An 18,917-nucleotide genomic window follows, 5' to 3' on the forward strand; every position below is an offset into this window, starting at 1 on the left:
AAAGGACCCATTTTTGCAGGTCCGGCTTTGAACGACAGAATGCCACGCGTACTGCGGTTGAGACAAGTGTATCCCGCTCTTGGGTGCATGCTTGCCAGATCTTTCGCGGAAAGTGACCGCGCATCGCCTACATTTCCCTGTACCAAAAGGTAATTGCAATATTTATTTTCGGGTTTGAGATTTGGATTAATTAATTAATTTCTTATTTTATAATTGCAATATTTATTTTCTTGAGTTTTTTTATAATTTCGGTTTGGGGTTTGGGATTTGGTAACAGGTTTGCTCAATTTTAGAAATTGTAAATAGAAAGTGTGACAATTATAAATATAAAGTTATTTAATTTTGGGTTTGCTTTGCAGTTGCAAAGACAGGACAAGTGGACACACCCTACGCTATTTGCAAGTTACAAGGCAGGCTATGAACTCTGCAACGCCCTTGTAGGCGAGATATCTTAGGAAGTTTCTTGATGTTGATGTGGATGTTGATGTTGTTGAGGGAGCAGAGTACATTGACAGAATTCAATTGTCCAATGCTCTGTCCTTAATCAATGGCAAAGAGGACTTCAACTTGACTTTCAACGTTTTAATTTTACTTGGTTTTATGGTTGAGACTTTTAACTTCGATTGTTTAAGAAAAAGATGTTGATTGATACCAAATTTGACTTGTCAGCCTAGCCTTGGTTAAATCTTCAGAATCTGTGGTTCCGAGTTTTGATTTGTCATTGGCGGCCTCCAAGGAATTTGCAGTCACAAAAGATTTATCGGAAAACATTTTTGACGAAAATATTAGTGAAGGTTGCGTCCTCCCTTTCTGAAACCAAATCCAAATCTTTTGACCAGTGCAGTGCAGTGACCAAAAGAAAACTGAGCTTCTAGACCAAGTAGAAAAAGGCACATAAGCTTCCCTCTCCTTTAAAACTATTATCATTTTAAAAGACCTGAAATCTGCCTTATTGCATACAACACAATACCTAAACAACAATGGAAGAGCCTCAAAGCAAACAATAAAGATCTAAACCTCACCATTTTGGCTTGTTTACATGGAGAAGGATGAGTATATCCTAGCTCATCTCCTCACCATCATCAAGAACCATGACAACAAATTAAACACTAAAGACATCAACTATCTCCCTGTGAACACCTGCAGCAGTAAAAATTGCATTAGTTAGCTCAAAAACGGAGGCACCCATCCTCTAGCTCTCAAGCTTTGATCCCCATTTTCCATGACAGAGCAAAGTTTTTCCCCACAGGAAGGGACAAACCATTAACGTCCACCATCACACTCTTGGTCGTCTCTCCATCTTCCGCCTCCTTGAGGTACTTCTGTTCCGATACACTCAACTCTATGCTTGAAACACTTGTCACTGGGTTTCCATCAACCTCAAGAGCAGATGTTCCTCCACTACCATCCAATCCCAACACACTCACCTTCTCCACAACCCAGCCTTTGCCTAAAGCAAACTTACCCTCCTGAACTTCTGACCATACTTTCACTCTTCCTTGACTTACAGTTGCGTAGAAATCAACATATGTTGAGTAACCACTTCCAAGGTTCATTTCCGGAAGCTCATCGTCGTCAAGGAACAGGTTCCCCTTAGCTGTTGCATTGCTTGCCCCTGCTGGGAAGGTTACTACGAGGTTAAAAGGGGTTGTTCTTGCAGCTTTAGATATCAGTCCACCCTGCTGCATTGGTAGAATGGTATTCTGATACACATGCACATTAACTACATGCAAAGGCGCATCAAGTGTAAAATACTTGCCCTGTTTTGAGTTAATGACCTGTGTCAGATCAAATAAACTGTACCAGGTTCCAGGGGGAAACAATGCCTTAACCTTGGATTTTCCCTGCTCAAGCACCGGTGAAATCATAACACTGCTCCCTAGCAAAAATTGAGTGCTCAATCCATAGGTTTCAGTGTATGTTGGGAATGAGAAGAAGAGTGGCCTGGCAATTGGGGCTCCACTGATATGAGCTTCATAGTTCAATGTGTAAAGGTAAGGGAGGAGCTTATACCTCATCCCTAGAGCATTTCGAGCAGACTCGGCTACCGACTCCCATTGATAAAGCTCTTGTCTTGGGGAATAGAAGTTTGCATGATCCCTCGAAAAGGGATAGAATGCACCTACTTCAATCCAACGGTTGCAAAGCTCTTCAGTAGGTGCTGGATAGAACCCACATATGTCTGCACCAACCATTGGCACTCCAAATATTCCAAAGTTAAGCACGGTCGTGATTGATATCTTCAAATCCTCCCAAGTGCCCTTATTATCACCTGTCCAATGTGCAGCATACCTACCCGAACCAACATACGTGGAGCGGGTTAATATAAAAGGTCGCTTGCCCTCAAGCCCTTGAAGAGCTTTGTGAGTTGCAATGGATTGGGAAAACCCATAGAGACTGTGAGCATCGTACTCCAAAACACCATTGTAATGAGTTGCACTAGTGGCTATGGTTTTGAACCCAATGGGGACCTGCAATCCTGAAGCATTTATCTTGTAAGGTGGTTCATCCCATCTTGTCTTTGTAATGTTTTTGCAATCCAAGCAACATACCCAGCCAGGTCCAGAACCAGTCGGGCACTGCCCCTTTGGAATTTTGCACTTCCCAGAACAGAAATTTGAAGCCTCGTTCATGTCAATCCATAAGCCATCAACAGGGACAAGTTCATGAAAGCGGCGGATCTCATCACCCCACCAGGATACAGTTTTTGGGTTGAGGAAGTCGGGAAAGTTTACAGCCCCTGGCCAAACTTGCGCCAAGAATGGTTCACCCTCATATTTGATGAAAACATCATTAGCTAAACCTCTTTGGTATACACCATAACTGGTATTGACACCAATTCCAGGATCGATGATGACAATGTACTTCATGCCTATGCTGTGTATTTTGTCTAGGAATGCCAAAAGCTTTGGCCGAGGGTAGTTTTTGGGGTTGAGGGTGAAGTCTTTGTGTCCATCCATGTGATCATCATCATTCCAAATTACATCTAACGGGATTTGAGCCTTTTTGTAGTTCTCAACAACGTCTTCAACCACTGATAAGTTGTGGTAACCCCATCTGCATTGGTGGAATCCTGCAGAGATAAAAATGAGAGAGAAACTCAGTACTGTGTAATCTTATATTGTCTTTTACAAAATGAGACAAGGCATATCCCCTGTTATACAATAAAAATTGTCAAAGGGACATGCAATGCACAGGACAGGACAAAAAAGACTAGCAATGAAATCATAAGATGATATGAGGTAAAAGCATGGTCACAAATTATTAGGACATACATAGAAAAAGCAATGAACAAAACAGATGGACCATTTTTTGTCTACAATTATAGCATAAATGGATAGATACATACATACACACATATAAGCATTCACTGAGAAGGCTACAGTTTAAACGAGACATAAAACTAGTCTAGTGGATCATATAAAATTATTAGGACATACATAGTGAACTGGAGTGTGGATAGATACAACATACACACATATAAGCATTCAAGAAGGCTACAGTACATCAAGTCTAGTGGATCTATACATCCTCTTTTTCTTCTTACTTTCTTTTCTAATTTTTCATATGCAAGTAATAACCATTAATAAAACCGCATCAATGCCAACTTACAGGTCACTCAATAGAGATTCCTTAATAAAACTGTAGAACTCAATAAATGCCCAAACAGTCGAACAGAGTAACATGCATCTAAGCCAGAAATGAGATATGAGGCAATGGAAGCATTGACATCAGATGCCTTGTGTGATTATAAAAGGCAGAAGGGTTTGTACAAATACCAAATTTTCTCCCACCAACCTGACAATAGCTATAATACAGACGACAGTAAAGTCCCTACAAGCAAGATGGTCACTCTCACAAGTATGGCAGTACATCAGGGCGAAACCTTCACTTGATAATGCCAACTTACTACCACCCTAATTTATTTTCTCATCTAACCAAGTAATTCGCTCATACAATCTCTTAAAACCTCATATTGACCGACCGCAAGAAATGTCCCCAAAACAGTAGCACAGATCAACAAGCCCTTTAAACCACAATTTAGATACGGGGAAATGAAATCATTCTCATTGAAGGCCTTGAGCTAAAACAGGTAAAAGGCACCACTATTGCAAACTCTCATTTAATAGTTTTTTTCCCCACGCTATGAAAAGAGCTACAGTGTAAGAGGGACAGCATTAACACGGAGTACCATGCCCTACAACCAAAGATGGTCTCACCCTCATAAGACATGGCAGTGAGATATGCAGAGCTTAGGCCCATACTACACACAAATTCTGACTAGAATGGCCTTCTAAACATTACCATAAAGCGAGACCCTACTAGCAAGCATTACAGATTTTGATATAGTTTAGAATAATTAGAAATGGAATATTCAGTTTCCACCACACACACAAAAGATATTATTTTGAAGGACACAAGATTTTGCACGGGTTTAGAGACAATATCGCTTACAGTCCACAAGTTGCTCGCTACAGAAGTGAAAAAGTGTAAAGGCTTGTAAAGATAGCTGAAAAGCAGAAATCTTTGATGGTGAGCGAGATGATTAGAGCTTCCAACTTTATGTAAGATCATGGTTTTAATGTGGACTGAAAAGTTAGTTCTGCAGCGATATTTTAGTAAAGAAACGCACAAAAAGACTACAACTTTAAAAGAAACTGGCCAACCCACCAACCTTAATTAAAAAATTAAACAAAACATGTTTATCATACAAAAGCACGCGCGCGTCATACTAGTTCTTGATAGTTGCTGCCAGTCAAACAATTTCTCACATACTATACACTCAAGTGGTCATAGTTTTGTTCCTAAAAGATCTAACTCATTCCTAATTGTGATATTATTGTATGTATAAGCATAATGGTCCCCCACAAGCCATGGCATTTATATTCTTTTTCTTGGGTGAAATAACAAAAACATTCTCAAAAGACTTGGGAGTTGGGGAGCTAACAAACACACACATAATCTAAGCCAGAACAAAGAATAATAACAGAGTAAACTAAAAAGGAAATAGAATTAGGGTTAAAAAGTAGAACATACCCAGAGACCAGTAAGGCATTGGGGCTGGTCTGCCTACGAATGACGTGTACTGATCAACAACACCCAATGGTGTAGGCCCGGCAAAGAAGTAAAAATCAAAGACACCCCCAATGACCTTGTATGTCAAAGAAGTTCCTCTGTAGAACACATCCATGCCATTGCTGTTGAGCAACAAAACAGAGTGTGCATAAGCCTGACCACCCACATTTCTCAGATCCATATAAACAGGGTGGGAGCCATATAAATCAGTGTTAAGATTAATGGCTGAGACATCAGTGGTGAAGAGAGTGTATGGATCATTTGGGTAGAGTTTGATCCCATGTGGCTGTGAGTTCTCTCCCAAACCATACAAGGATGCATCTTTGGGCAAACTAGTGGAAATCTCGAGGTACTGGTCCTTAAACACCAATTCACCATATGGGTCTTTAGGATCAGAGCTCGAGTTGAAAAGAACTTGCCCATCTGACTTTCTCTTCACTGCAAACCCAAATGGGTCTGAGATGTAGTTGAAGATCAGCTCAGAGCCAGAGTACTCGGAGACTGTTATGGGTTTCTTCCCTGTTTTCCCAATGGTTTGTGTCAGTGACGGAGGCTGCTCTCTGGGTAAAAGATTGTACGGAACCTCCCACCTCTGCTTCTGAGCATCGGTTATGTGTACCCTCAAACGGTCCTGCGTCTCGTGCCTATAAAAAAACACAAAAATGAATCAAATGGGTAAAAAGAGTGGGGTGCATTTACGACCATGGACATGCGCCACATAGAATCCCATCACCTCAGAGAGCATAAACTTACTTGACATAGAGCTGCAAGAGGGGGATATCAGGACCGTAGACCTTGGAGTTCTGTATGAGTTGGAGATGACCCAGAAGGCCACCATCAGGGGTCTCTTCAATGGAGACCAAACGGTAGCCTTTGCCTTTAATGGTGGGGTTAACGGTGTCAGCTGAGCTCACACCAGAGAAACAGAGGACCAACAAGACTAGGAGCAGCGAAGAAAGACTTAGGGAGCACATTGCTTAATTTTAAGCAGAGCTACCACTCTCAAGGAGTGTGCGTGAGAGAGACAGTGAGAAGGAAAAAAGAAGCTCTGCTGCTGAGGCACATACACTATCGTTGGGAGTCGTTGGAGTCTGATATATAGAAAGAGACCAAAGCTTTAAAGGCTCAAAGACTCAAAGACTCCAAGAGTGAGTGATTGGATGCAGATGAGGTGGATGAGACCATCTTAGCATGTGATTGATGATGGTGTGTGGGCCGTTGGTTGCGGTACCACAGCATTGCGTGGACCCTACCTTCAATTACACAGGCTTTGATCCTGGTAGACTACTTCGCTTGGCAGACTCATGTAAAGAGTATTTATCTTTGTTTGCTGATGCAGGCAGCTGCATTATGTTGAAGTGTGAAACCGTAGAAGCGGCATATTTTAGTTCTTATCTTGTTTAGGTTTCATAAAATTAAGAAAATAATCAAACGAAAAGACAAAATAAAAGGTAACCACTTAATCCGCATAGCAAATACCAAAGAGAGTGCTGCGTTCAAGACATTGTCAGATATATATCTGCTGTGTATAACTTCCTCGCACGAGAAAAACTTGTGAATCTGAGTTTCTCTCATCTCATACTCTGGGAAAGTTGGCATTTTTAGCAGGGATGGCAATATAGTAAATCAGGTAGAATCAACCGTTTTCATCTCCATGCTCATTAATTTTTTTTCCTCCATTTTCGTCTCAGTACTCGTAATATTAAAATGGGAATTTTCCATTCTCACCTTTATCAAACACAAGTTCCTTGCCCACCATACCTCAAAATTTCCATTCTCACCTTTATCTATCTCTGTTCTTCATATTTGACTCATTAGAGTTGAAGTGCAAAAACCCTAAATGTGGAGAAATTGTCATACCTCTTATATTGTTCCCAAAAAAAAAATTATTTTCTTTCCATTTGGGTTCTAGAAAAAAAAGAAAAAAAAAAGACAAGCATTTGAATCATTGACGAAAGAGGGTGGGACAGGTGGTGTATTTTAATAGGGTGGGTTTAGGGTGTATTTTAATAGGCTGCGGGCTTCGCTTAAGGAGATCACTATACCTAAGGATATGATGAATATGCGGAAGGAAAGTGACGAAGCCGAAACCGTGATTCGCGCGGCTCTTGCCTCCAACGTATACGGCTGTGAACTTTCTGAGTCCTGAGTCTCCTGATGGGATGCTGATTAAATCTGTGATTTTAGGAGAAAAATAGAATTATAATAAGAAAGATATTGGAATTAAAATATCCTCTTTGATACAATTCAGATACTGGATGCCTTTCTTTTCTCCTGTGTCAATCTAAAAACGCAGGGGTTTATCTTCTTCTTTTTTTCTTTTCTTTTTTGGTAATTTTCATGTATGTCATTACCGCACCGACGGAAAAGTAAAACCAACCGATTATATAAAAAGAGATATTTAGATTTCTTGTCGGGTGTAGTGATTATTTTTGCCTTGGATGGTATCTTTGATTTTGCAAGAGAGTGCAAAATCATTGAACCCAACAACAAGCAAACGTCCTGAAATGTACGTTTACAAGAAACAGAAATCCAGCTGATTGTTAAAAAAAATAAATAAGACATCAGATTCAGAAAAATGTGTGAAGAAAGTTGAGGTCTCATTCCAAAATTAATTGGCAATTGGGGAATAGCCCAACTCCTTATAAACCCATAATAAATCCCTTAACTTTTCAATATAGGATAAATATTCTCAACAACGTGACGGTGGTCCTGAAATGTACATGAAGATGCCAACACATGTAAGATTTTGTCTGATACATATTATATCATATGACCCCGTGACACTCCCAATAAATTAATCTTGCCATTTTCCCAATTTCCCTCCATATCCCTTGGAATAAATTGTATTTTGACAATGTGCCTTGATTGAATTAGGCAATAATAACAAAACCAAAATATGTGGACAAAACTAGCTCGCATTACCAAAAGAAAACGAAATGACTTTGGATGCTTGCGTTTGGATCACTCGCTGCAGCAACTTGGAAGATGTAGGTGACTCTGGATGCTGGTTTAATTTTGTTTTATTATCGACTTTTCATTTTTGGAGAGACTCAAGGTTAATTATTTTGACCCTTCGTCCATGATAGAAAGTATAGAACACATCATGTTTTAACTGGAAGAGGTCAATGATGAAATGAAAATAACCCTAGTAGTGGGTTTTTGGACTTTCAATAGTTGGGGTGCGTACTTTACATAATTACAACAGCTTTGGCCCACCACGCCCCCACCAAAAGTTGCAAAAAAACACCATTTCCATTTGCAAACAATTTAAGCATTTGTGAAGACGAATTTATCCTGGCTTAATTTGTAACTCAATTAACTAGTAATTCTAGAGCTGCCTTGGATGTTCGATTTTACACCAGCACGAAAAAAAAAAGGATTTTATGCATTGTTAATTAATTGATCATTTCAGTGTGCGAGCCAGCTGCTGAACATATCACAAGGACAATTTGTCTAACAAAAACTTACATTGGATGCTAAATCGTGTTCTAAGAAATAATTAAATAAATAGCAGGTGCTGTCTGAAAACAAAAGGATTGATGGGAGAGAATTTAGAAATGAAGCTTAAAATCTGATTATACATAATTAAGGGGCATGGGAGGAACGTGAAGACAAATATCAACTTTGGATTTTGCATGCATGGTGCCCGCCCCTCGTGCAATATGCTAAGGAAAATGCCTGCATTGTTTATTTCTTTATAAAATCGTCGCAGTTATAATGATGATTTGTTTATAAGACCAGTACGCTTAATTAAGTGCAATGTTAAAGTAACGTGCAGATCCATGTTTCTTAGTTCAACTTCATACCATGACAAGCACCTCAGTGGTTTGGGTGCTTAGTTGGGCTTGCATGGACCATATGTATGTAAAAATCAAACCTTGGGCCCAATATATCTTTGGAAGATCCAGGCTGATGGAGATTGGGTGGGCACAAGCCTAGCGCTTCTCATAGCGTAAAAATGGACACAAGCAAAAGCAAGCAAGCACCGGTTCATGCGCATCGAAGTAAACTGGTCCTCCCTTTGAAATGAAGTTGCATAACAAAATGGTCCGGTACCTACACTACGTTACGAGAAATTTAGGGCACACCTTCTATTATAAATAGGACGCCCACGAAGATGACTGAAAATAACACCAACCTAATCTAATGCCCGCACGCATGACCACTATAACTCTGATTGGACCCCTACTGAAAATAAATTTGATTTTTATAATTATCTGGCCTTTGTACTGTTTATTGGACTTTGTCTTACATCATGTCCTCCCGTTTGTTGACGTCACACTCCTTAAACACTCAACAAAAGGAAGCAAATTACGGTTTGCTATTTTAAAATAATTTATTAAAAACACAAAAAGAAAATGGAAAATTATTTGAAACACACCCAAAATCAATCCCAAAATCAACAATTGTATATTTTTTTATAAATGGGGGTGTTTATAAATGGTTTGATAATGATGGGTTTTGGGTGTATTTATAAAGTGTTCATAATTTCATTTTGCACTTCTACCCACATGTCATATTGGAAAAAATGTAGAAGTTCCTATGTACATGAGAAGTATGCAATTATTTTCCCAACAAAAAAGGGTGGTTTATGGTATTTACTGGTATTTAGTACCTTCTCCGTGCACGTAGCAAAAAAGAAAGTCAAGAATTGCATTTTTCATTGTTTGAGCTGGCGAAGCTTAATTTCAATTTCAAAGTGATCATTCAACTACTACACCAATAATGCCTGACGTGTACCCCTTCCCCCCCTTATGGAACACTTTCACGTCAACCTCTGTGTAGGGACACATCCCATATCTATTATGTTAGGTTTGGACATTGGGCCCACATAGTTTGGGCTTGTAGTTTTGGAATCTTAGGCCCTATTTGATAATCATTTCAGTTTTTAGTATTTGTTTTTCAAAAACTGAAAATTTGTTTGGTAACTAATTTCAATTTTTAGTTATATGAGTAGCTTGGAGATTTAAGTTTTTCAAGTCAAATTGTGATTTTGAGATTATAAAATAAAAGTGCATGTTACAAAGATTTCGTAGTATTTTTCGGCGAAATTTTGGAATTAGAATGATTTTTGTTGAATTTTGGAGATGAAGTTCCCGAGGCTTGGATTAGGTCTATAGAACACAAGAATCAAGCGACTAGGTCCAAGTGGGGAGGTCCTAAATACAAAATTATGATAACTATAGTGCATTTCATGTGTCGTGATGTAAAATTAATGAATGAATTAGGAGGGCAAAGAAAAACAAAATGAAAACACTTTCAACTTGTTTTTTTTAATTTTAAAAAAGTGATTTTGAAAACTATATTTCACTTTCTTTAAAACAGAAAATGAAATTTGTTACCAAACATGTTTTCAGTTTTCATTTTTCAAACAACTAAAAATGAAAATAGTTATCAAACAACCCCTTAGGTTTCATTTGGTTATCGTTTGATGATCGAACATATTTACGCATATTAGGCAATATATGGGTTCGATATATTTGGACCGTTGGATTGACTCTATTTCCAAATATGTTGATCTATGTACCTCTAGGATCGTGTAGGAACTCATGGAACAAGAATCAGACCCTGGATACTCCGAATCAATGATTCAAAGTTACATAAAACGACGACTGTCCAATCCTGTGATCGGGAGCAATCCGACCGCTCAATCGAGACCAAACTCACGAACCTTGTTATGTAGACCTTATTAGGCTTATAGGAACATTCGGACTAGAAATCGGAGGTTGTGGGCCCTGCAACCCCAATTGGTCAAATGCTGCGATTGGAGTCAAACCAATAGTGGGCTATGTCGGCTCGGTTGAGACCATTTGGTGGTTAAAATTGTAATTGGAGGTTTGTTTGTTTGTTTGTTTTTAAATGGTTTTATGCTATGCGAGTTTATTTAAATGTTTATGAATTATACTGAAATTGCGTTTACTTTCCAAGTATATTATATTATGTTTAATTGTGTGGAATTGGGAATGGCTTGGATAACCTTTTTGGAATGATTAAGGAATTGATTAAATGCTTGATTATATGTCTATATTTAAATATATGTTTGGTGGCTTGAAATCGATGAATTATGGATATTAGTTTACTCAATAGTATGTGGTACATATTTAAATATAGTTGGGAACAGTTTTGAAAGATTATGCATGGTTAAATTCAATTAAGGAAGATTAGAATTGCTCTCATTTTAAGAAGGGATTTTTGGTTATCTATTTAAGAACTTATTTTTGGAAAATTAAGAAAATTTTGGAAAAGGGATTTGTGAAAGTGGATTTGTGGAACAAGAGGAATTTTATGATAAGTTTTGGAATAAGGTTTTCAAACCCACCACAAGAGTGCCCCCTAGTTGTCTTTGGAACAGTCTTGCAATTTATGATAATGCCCCACGAGTTTTGAGGATGCCTGAATCATGTGGTGCGAGAATTTGCGTTCTCATGTTGATTATATCTTCCTGGGTCTTGTGAGGGGATTTGACATATATGCGTTCTCGGGCTGACTACGTGTCCCCCGAGTTCTGCGTGGATATGCGTTCTCGGGCTGACCACATGTTCCTTGAATTCTGCGACGGCATAACATACATGGTACTTGTAATTGATGGAATATTAGTGGAATTGATGGATTATGAATGAAGGTGCACATAGGTGGTGAGTATTTGAGTTTTGATATATCTTTAAACTAAAATTTATGATTGTTATTTTGGTACTTATTGGTGAAAGTTTTAATATATGTTTTCCGATTTATAAGACAAAGATTGAGGGTTTTCTAAATTTTAAGGATTTTATTCAATTCACAACTATTTTCTTAAGTGATAAGTTTGTTTTTACATGTGAAAGATAGAAGCACGTTTTATTCAAATTGTTAATATCGATATTATGGTTTCACGTGACCAATTTTATTTTAATAACTTTCTCATTTTCATATTTAATAGTAACGAGCTATTATATATCTGTATTTGTATATGCACATATGTGATGGGTGGAAAACTGTTCTGAATCAAAATCTTTTGTTAAAGTTTTACAGGATTAATTAGAGTTGAAGTTTTTGGTTTAGGGGAGATGTGAAGGAACATTTAAATCATATGCTGGCATTTGGGTTGAACTTTGTTTTCTTGTGGAAAGAACTACGCATGGCTTGATCCCTCAATAAGGGTACATAGGTAACCTGGGTAAAACCGCAAAATAAACGGTTGAGTTATGTTTTGGAAATTGTGGCTACTTGTAAAGTAAGAAACAAATTCATATATTATGTTGATGTAGCCTTGGTAAAGTTGAACTTGAGGCTGAAGGCCTTTCTGGTAAATATGGTGAGTTAGCATTGTGCATGCTGAAGTTGGGAAATATTAAACTATGATATTTACAGGTGAAAATAATTTGGTACATTTTTGTTTTTCAGGGGAGACTCTGCCGAATTTTCGATAGAAGTCAAACCCTAAAGCAGTTTTATATTAAGACAGGAATGTGTATTTTGGACAATTGTGCCGATACCGCCAGGTGTTGGACACGCAAAGGGTTTGACACAAATTTCACTTTGGAATTTGGGTCAGGTCTTGTCAATAGTGCATTACATGTGTGGTGATGAAAAATTTGTGAATGAAAAAGAGCGGGAAAAATAAAAACTAAAATTGAAAACACTTTCAAAGTTGTTTTTAAAAAAAAGGGTGATTTTGAAAACTATATTCCAGTTTTTTTAAAACTGAAAAAAGAAATATGTTACCAAAAATAATTTTGAAAACTAGATTCCATTTTTATCTTTTTGGAAAACTGAAAAGTGAAAATAAAATGGTTATTAAACAAGCCCTTAACAACTTGAGTGACAAATATATGAAAATATTCCCACTTTAAATTTATCATTATGGAAATTTTACTTATTTTCAAAGCCAATGAAAGAGAAAAAGAGGGTGGTTTCTTTTTTTTTTGAGGGAGAAAAGAGAGTGTTAATAATGCCTAAAAGATAAATAAAACTAAGACAAAAATGATATAATTCATTACATTTAAAACTAAAATTTCGAGTTCATGCTTAAACGTTTACAACTACCTGAGATCCTTCGGTCATGTTACAAATCATCTATATCATAACACTTGACTAATAAAAGAACTCAAAAAAATTTCCTGAACAAATATTCCCACTTTGAATTTGGATACAAGGTGATGAGTTTATTATTTTGACCAACAGTAACAGACTTAACTTCCTTCGTAAATGAAGATATTAATAATATGTAAATAATAGATAAAACTAAGACAAATATATTATAATTTAGTATCTTTAAAAAAGAAATATAAGAAAAATAAAAGTCATTGGTTATCGGTACATAAAAGACTAAAACAGAAGTATTCACTTTAATTTACCCCAAAAAGTAAGGGTAAAGGCAATTAGTATTCACTTTAATTTATTTTCTATTTTTTATACTTAAACTATTAATTTTGATAAGCTTTTCAGATAAGATTTTCGGTTGCCATGTGTCACTATTTATTATAAAATTCTCACCTAAAATTTCAAATAACATTTTCGGATAAAATTTTCGGATAAGATTTTCGGTTGCCACTTGTCCATATTTATTATAAAATTCACATATCACTCATCATACAATTGAAATACTCCCGGTCCTCATAGTCCGATGCAATCATTATGGCGGAGACGGTTCCCACCGAATCACGACTTCAGAGAGTATTTTCCTTCGGATGACATAATAGTGCCATTATTTCCAACACGGAACGCACCACTGGAACCAATTACACATGAAATTGGAAATGCAAGAATTTCCAATCGGAATGCGAGCATTGTTCACTTGAGGAGCCATGTGTAACGGTTTTCCTCTTTTTTGCTTTGTCCTGAATAATCTATTAAAAAATAAAATTGGAAATGCAAGAAATACATTTATTTTAAATAAAAAAACATTAAATTGAATAAAAACGGAAATTAAATTTTTTTTTTTACCTTGTTGCCAATATTTTGACATCTTCAAACGTTTGTTTACGACCCCCTAACTTCAATGGAAGAAGCCCTTTGTATTTTTGCACAAATGGAATTTTGTCGTAGAAAATTTGGTGTGTAAAGTGAAAAATATTAGAAAAATATGAATTTGTATGAAGATTTAGTGTGGAATGTGAATAATATTGGTAGGTATTTATAGAAGAAAAAAAATTTACATAATTTATTTATATTTTTTACAAATTTTATTTATATTTTTTAGCCAAAAATTAGACAGCTGTTGGATTGGATAAGATTTTTGGATCGAAGGCTCCAAGAGAAGCCACATAACTTGTAGCTGTTGGTCTCTGTGGCCTGGTGGGTCAGCGCTAACGACAGCAGCTGATTTTCAATTTTCTTTTTTACTGTTTCACTCCAACAGTAAATTTTTTTTGATAAACAGATAAACAGCATTCGAGCAACAACCCAATCCAATTTTGCCCATGAACTTTCCGGGCTGGTGAGTCTCATGTCTTGACCAGACTGGGTTGTGCGTGCTGGAGATGGGTTTGGGGCCCCCCGGCGCTGGAGGTGGCCGTAAAAACAAAGATATGTGGTCCCAGAGACATAAAGAGAGATTCCACAAAGTGGAATTCCAACTTCCATTTCCACCCTTCGGACGTCACTCCGATGACGCAAAAACCTCTCAATGATATGGCATCAGCCTAGCCATGCCATCTTTGATTTTTCTTTTATAAAAGAAAAACAAAAACACAAAGACTAATCTAAAGTCAAATCACGCTGTCCAATATAAACACTCAACCGTTTGTACGCAAATTACACAGAGCCATCCACAAACAATAAACTTACGCAGAGCAACCTCGTATTGCCAGATTATCAGATAATGGATGGTGAAAAGCGAAAGCGGGATGCCGGGGGCGGAGTAGAGGGGAAGAAAGCGAAAGTGGAGGGAGATCATCGGGAGACGGTAACGGAGGAGGAGGTGGAGGAGTTCTTTGCCATACTGAGGAGGATACACGTGGCAGCCAAGCACTTGGGCAAAACCGACGACGGATTGACGGCGTCAATGAAATGGAGGCCCTCTTTCGAAGTGCAGGATTTTGAGGAAGATAACATTAATCTTATAAAAGATCAAAAGGATGGAGAGAAAAAAGCGGAGGGGGGTTTCAGTTTGGATCTCAACTCGCATCCTGAAACTGAAAGCATCAGTTGAGTTTTTTTTATTACAAGAAAAATTGAGATCGGAAATGGAGAAAATGTGGGATTTAATGCTTCGTTTTGTTTTGTTAATGTGATCTGTGATCGTGTTCATCCCAAATTTACGAAAATAACCGATTGGAATCGGAGTTCTTGCATCTGAATTAACGTGTATTTTGTTGGATTTGCATTTTTTTTTATTGATTTTGTTTTTGGGTATTTTACTTTATCCATGTGAATTGTGAAGCTTGCATAATTGCATCGCCGGTATTTATTATTATTTTATAGTAATTTTATTTTGTTTATCGGACGCTGCAGATTGACTTTTTTTTTTTTGGGTAACTAAATAATTCCATTAGAGCATCTACAGCGCGGGCTCTTTTGCCATGTCAAAAGGCCCGTTTGCCATGGCAAAAGGCCTATTTGCTCGGTTTTGGCCCTCCAGTGCAGAAGCGAGAGCCCTGGCCGGCAGCCCAATGACAGATCTTGCTTGGGCGCTGACGTCAATGAGCAAAAAAAAAAAAATCAAAAAATCAAAAAAAAAAAAAAATAAAAAAAAGGAAAAATTTCAATTAAAAAAAGAAAAAAAGAAAAACCAAGAAATTATGGATGTTTTCCCTATAAATACATAACAATTTTATTCACTTTCCCTATAAATACATAACAAGTTTATATTTTGTTGCTTTTTTTTTTGCCCTTGCCCTAGCCTTTTGGGGTGGAACCAAAAAAGGTAAGGCTGCCACTATTCACTTGAATAGTAGCAATCCATTGCCTTGCATTTGCCTTAGCTTTAGCCTTTTGGGGTGGACATACTTTTAGGCACCCGCCAGAAAAAAGAATAGAACAGCAAAAAAGAAAAACGGAGAAGGAGCCTGTAAAAAGCTCCAAAAAACCAACTAAAAAGATATTAGCTAACAAGCTCAAGACAGAGCCACAGAAATAAAGAGTAGATCGTAGCCACAACAAGAAAACAAGAATTCTTCAGGCGCATCGCAGAGGCAACATGCGTCATCATGGTTGACTAGACCCCTCAATTTCTCGCTTTAGAAAGAAAATAAATTTGAGTTGTTAGGCAAAGACTTAATAATTTCGTCTTATTTACCGAGGCATCCAAACTTAAGCTTAGGTGGTTGGTGATTCTTAGGGTTTTCGATCAAAATGGTCCCTCAAAACTCAAGAGCGAGGGACGTTGAACACACTCTATTTCTTTGATTCGGTTTTCATCCAATTTATTCCCAAAGCACATCAAAACCAGCAAGCAAAACATGGCATATTGCAAATGCTTGACCATTCTAACGCCTTTGGAATAAGGTTGAGACTTTGTTTCAAGTTGGTCCCGTAGGATATTAAGAACCCATCTGCAAGCCCCACTAGGTGAGGTTGCGATCGAGGAGGTGTCACGTGGGACCGTAGACGGCAGAGTCATGTTGTGTGGGTTGCTGCTTATGTTCTCGTAGGGGTGAAAAAAACATAGGGAAGGTGGGGAAAGGGGGTGGAATGGGAAAGGGAGAGGTGAAAGCTGAGATGGGGTTTACTTTATTAATATTTTAGTTTATATGAACGGTTTTACCCCTCAATTTAACAATAAAATTGATAGACTTCGATGATATGACCAATTTGATACTAAATGGAGAGTTAGAGGATTATTGAAATGTAAAATTTAGTTCGTGGACCAAAATGAGACTGAAGCAAAAGTTGGGGGACCATTTCGATCAATAATCCGTAATTCTTAATACAGTCGTATTCTACCTCAATAAAAGGAGTATTGTTGCTCATCACTTTTACTCAAGGTGTATCCTCATCACCATTTTAAAAACTTGACACATGTTTATGTGTAAACCATAGTTAATAATACACTTTTAAAACCATAAAATAAAATAAAATAACATTTCAAAATGTCTCTCATTCTCTCTCCCCTTTCCCGACCCAACCTACCCCATATGCCCTATACCCTCTCATCAACCATTTCTCTATGTTTTTGCAGCCATTTTGGATGTTTTGCAACAAGTCATATGTGATATCTCCATGCCCAGAAGCCCTAACCCTAGTACCAAAATTGGACGTGGTGACTTGATGTTCGTCTCTGTTCATTGCCTTTCCGGTTTTGGATATGGTATCTCATTTAGATTTAGGTCGGGCTTGGAATTTGTAAACTCTCCTTTTACCACTGCAGGGCATCTTGAAACATACCTCCCTCTTTTAATTCTCATTGGAGGTTGGGATTTTTCCCAAAACTTGCTTTCATTGAAATCTTATTTTCAAGAGTCTCAAATTTGACTAATTAATTTCAATTCAAGGGTACTATTATGTATATGTGTGTTGGGTGGGTGGTGGATGTAGAGAATTTGGCATCTGAGGTTGTGTGTGGGTCGGGAAGGGTAAAGGGAAAGAGGAGGGGGATGGGGAGATAGGAGTCCAATTTTCATGTTCTCTTTTTCCATGTGCCCTCTCTGTTACGCTCCTAATTTATTGACACATGTCTTTACACTTAACTTCTAAGTGTTAACCCTTTTAATAAAATTTACACAAAATTTAAAACTAATTATTTTAAAAATAACTTCGTTAGCCACCGCACCTCGTCGGTGGCAACCCCTCTTCTAGCCCCCGGCGGCTACAAACCCTATTTTCTTCTTTGTCCTCCCTGTTTACCAAGTAACACCAAACTCAAAAATCTGATATATTTTTCTCCATGTTAAAACCCATAATCCTTTCCCCATATCACTTTTCTTCTATGTCCTTAACCCTACACCAAAAAAAAAAAAATTGGGGGAAAGCAACACCAAATGTAAGATCTGGTAGATCTAGATATGGATCTCTCTCCTAGTTACATTGGCTTGGTTCCATCAGAGATATGAAGGGGAAGAATCCAACTGAGAATATGTGTGTTCTTTGTTTTCTTGACTTGTAATGCAGTGAAGATGAATGGGCTATTGAGGCTACAACACAATATGATTCATTGCATAGAACATCTTACAATTTTTAAAGCCCTTCAATGTCATTCTTGTTTAAGGCTTTAACATATGAGATTGACTATGTGGTTGGGGTTGAGTTTGGGAAAGAAAATGGTAAAGTGGGAAAAGAAAGAGAGAGAAAGGGAGATAGAGATAATGAGGTATTTTCGGCAACAAGGAGGAGAGGGGTTGCCGGCAATATGAGGTGGGTGACCAAGTTGGATGGGTGGGAGGGTTGGCTGAGGTTGCGTGGGTGGATGGGGTTGTGGTGGCTGTTGGTTTTTGTTTTTTATTTAGTAGTTAGCTTTGTTTTTGTTTTAATTCATTAAAAAGGTTAACAATGTTATGTTTAGAAGTTAGTATAGGGACAAGTGTTAATAAATTAGAAGGGTAACAGAAGGGCACAGGGAAAGGGTAACATGAAAATTGGACTCAGGAGAGAAGAGAAAATGTTTTTTTAATAAATAGTATTTTATTATTATTTTACTTTATTTTATTTTTATGGTTTTAAATACTTAAAAGATTTAAAAGTAAATCATTAACTATGATTTACAAATGGATATGCAGTAGCAGATCTAGGAATTGTCAAGGAAATGGGCAAAATTTAAAAGGTTATAAGCTCAAAAGAAATACCTAAATTATTTGAAGGAGGACTTGAACTACCCGAATTATTCGAAGGAGGATTTAGACACTTTACCTTGAAAACTTTAGAAGAATTGTAGAGAGAATTCATAGAAACTGATTTTCTTATTTCTTTTGTTAACTACATCA

General features: G+C 37.4%; 2 protein-coding genes across 2 annotated transcripts; one reads left to right on the forward strand and one right to left on the reverse strand.

Moving 5' to 3' along the window:
* Positions 1-881: 881 nt before the first annotated feature.
* Positions 882-6,238, reverse strand: XYL1 (alpha-xylosidase 1). Its single transcript, XM_008244999.2, has 3 exons — positions 5,830-6,238; positions 5,038-5,720; positions 882-3,073 (listed from the first exon to the last, which is right to left on the reverse strand). Exons 1-3 carry the CDS (start codon positions 6,048-6,050, stop codon positions 1,200-1,202), a joined length of 2,778 nt encoding a protein of 925 aa, XP_008243221.1. The 5' UTR covers positions 6,051-6,238; the 3' UTR covers positions 882-1,199.
* An 8,643-nt stretch (positions 6,239-14,881) lies between these two features.
* Positions 14,882-15,211, forward strand: NIMIN-2 (NIM1-interacting 2). Its single transcript, XM_008245189.2, has one exon. The coding sequence runs from the start codon at positions 14,882-14,884 to the stop codon at positions 15,209-15,211; it is 330 nt and encodes a 109-aa protein (XP_008243411.2).
* The last annotated feature ends 3,706 nt before the right edge of the window (positions 15,212-18,917 follow it).

Source organism: Prunus mume, linkage group LG2 (genome assembly GCF_029339155.1).
Source record: "Prunus mume cultivar Tortuosa linkage group LG2, ASM2933915v1, whole genome shotgun sequence".
Lineage (NCBI taxonomy): Eukaryota > Viridiplantae > Streptophyta > Magnoliopsida > Rosales > Rosaceae > Prunus > Prunus mume.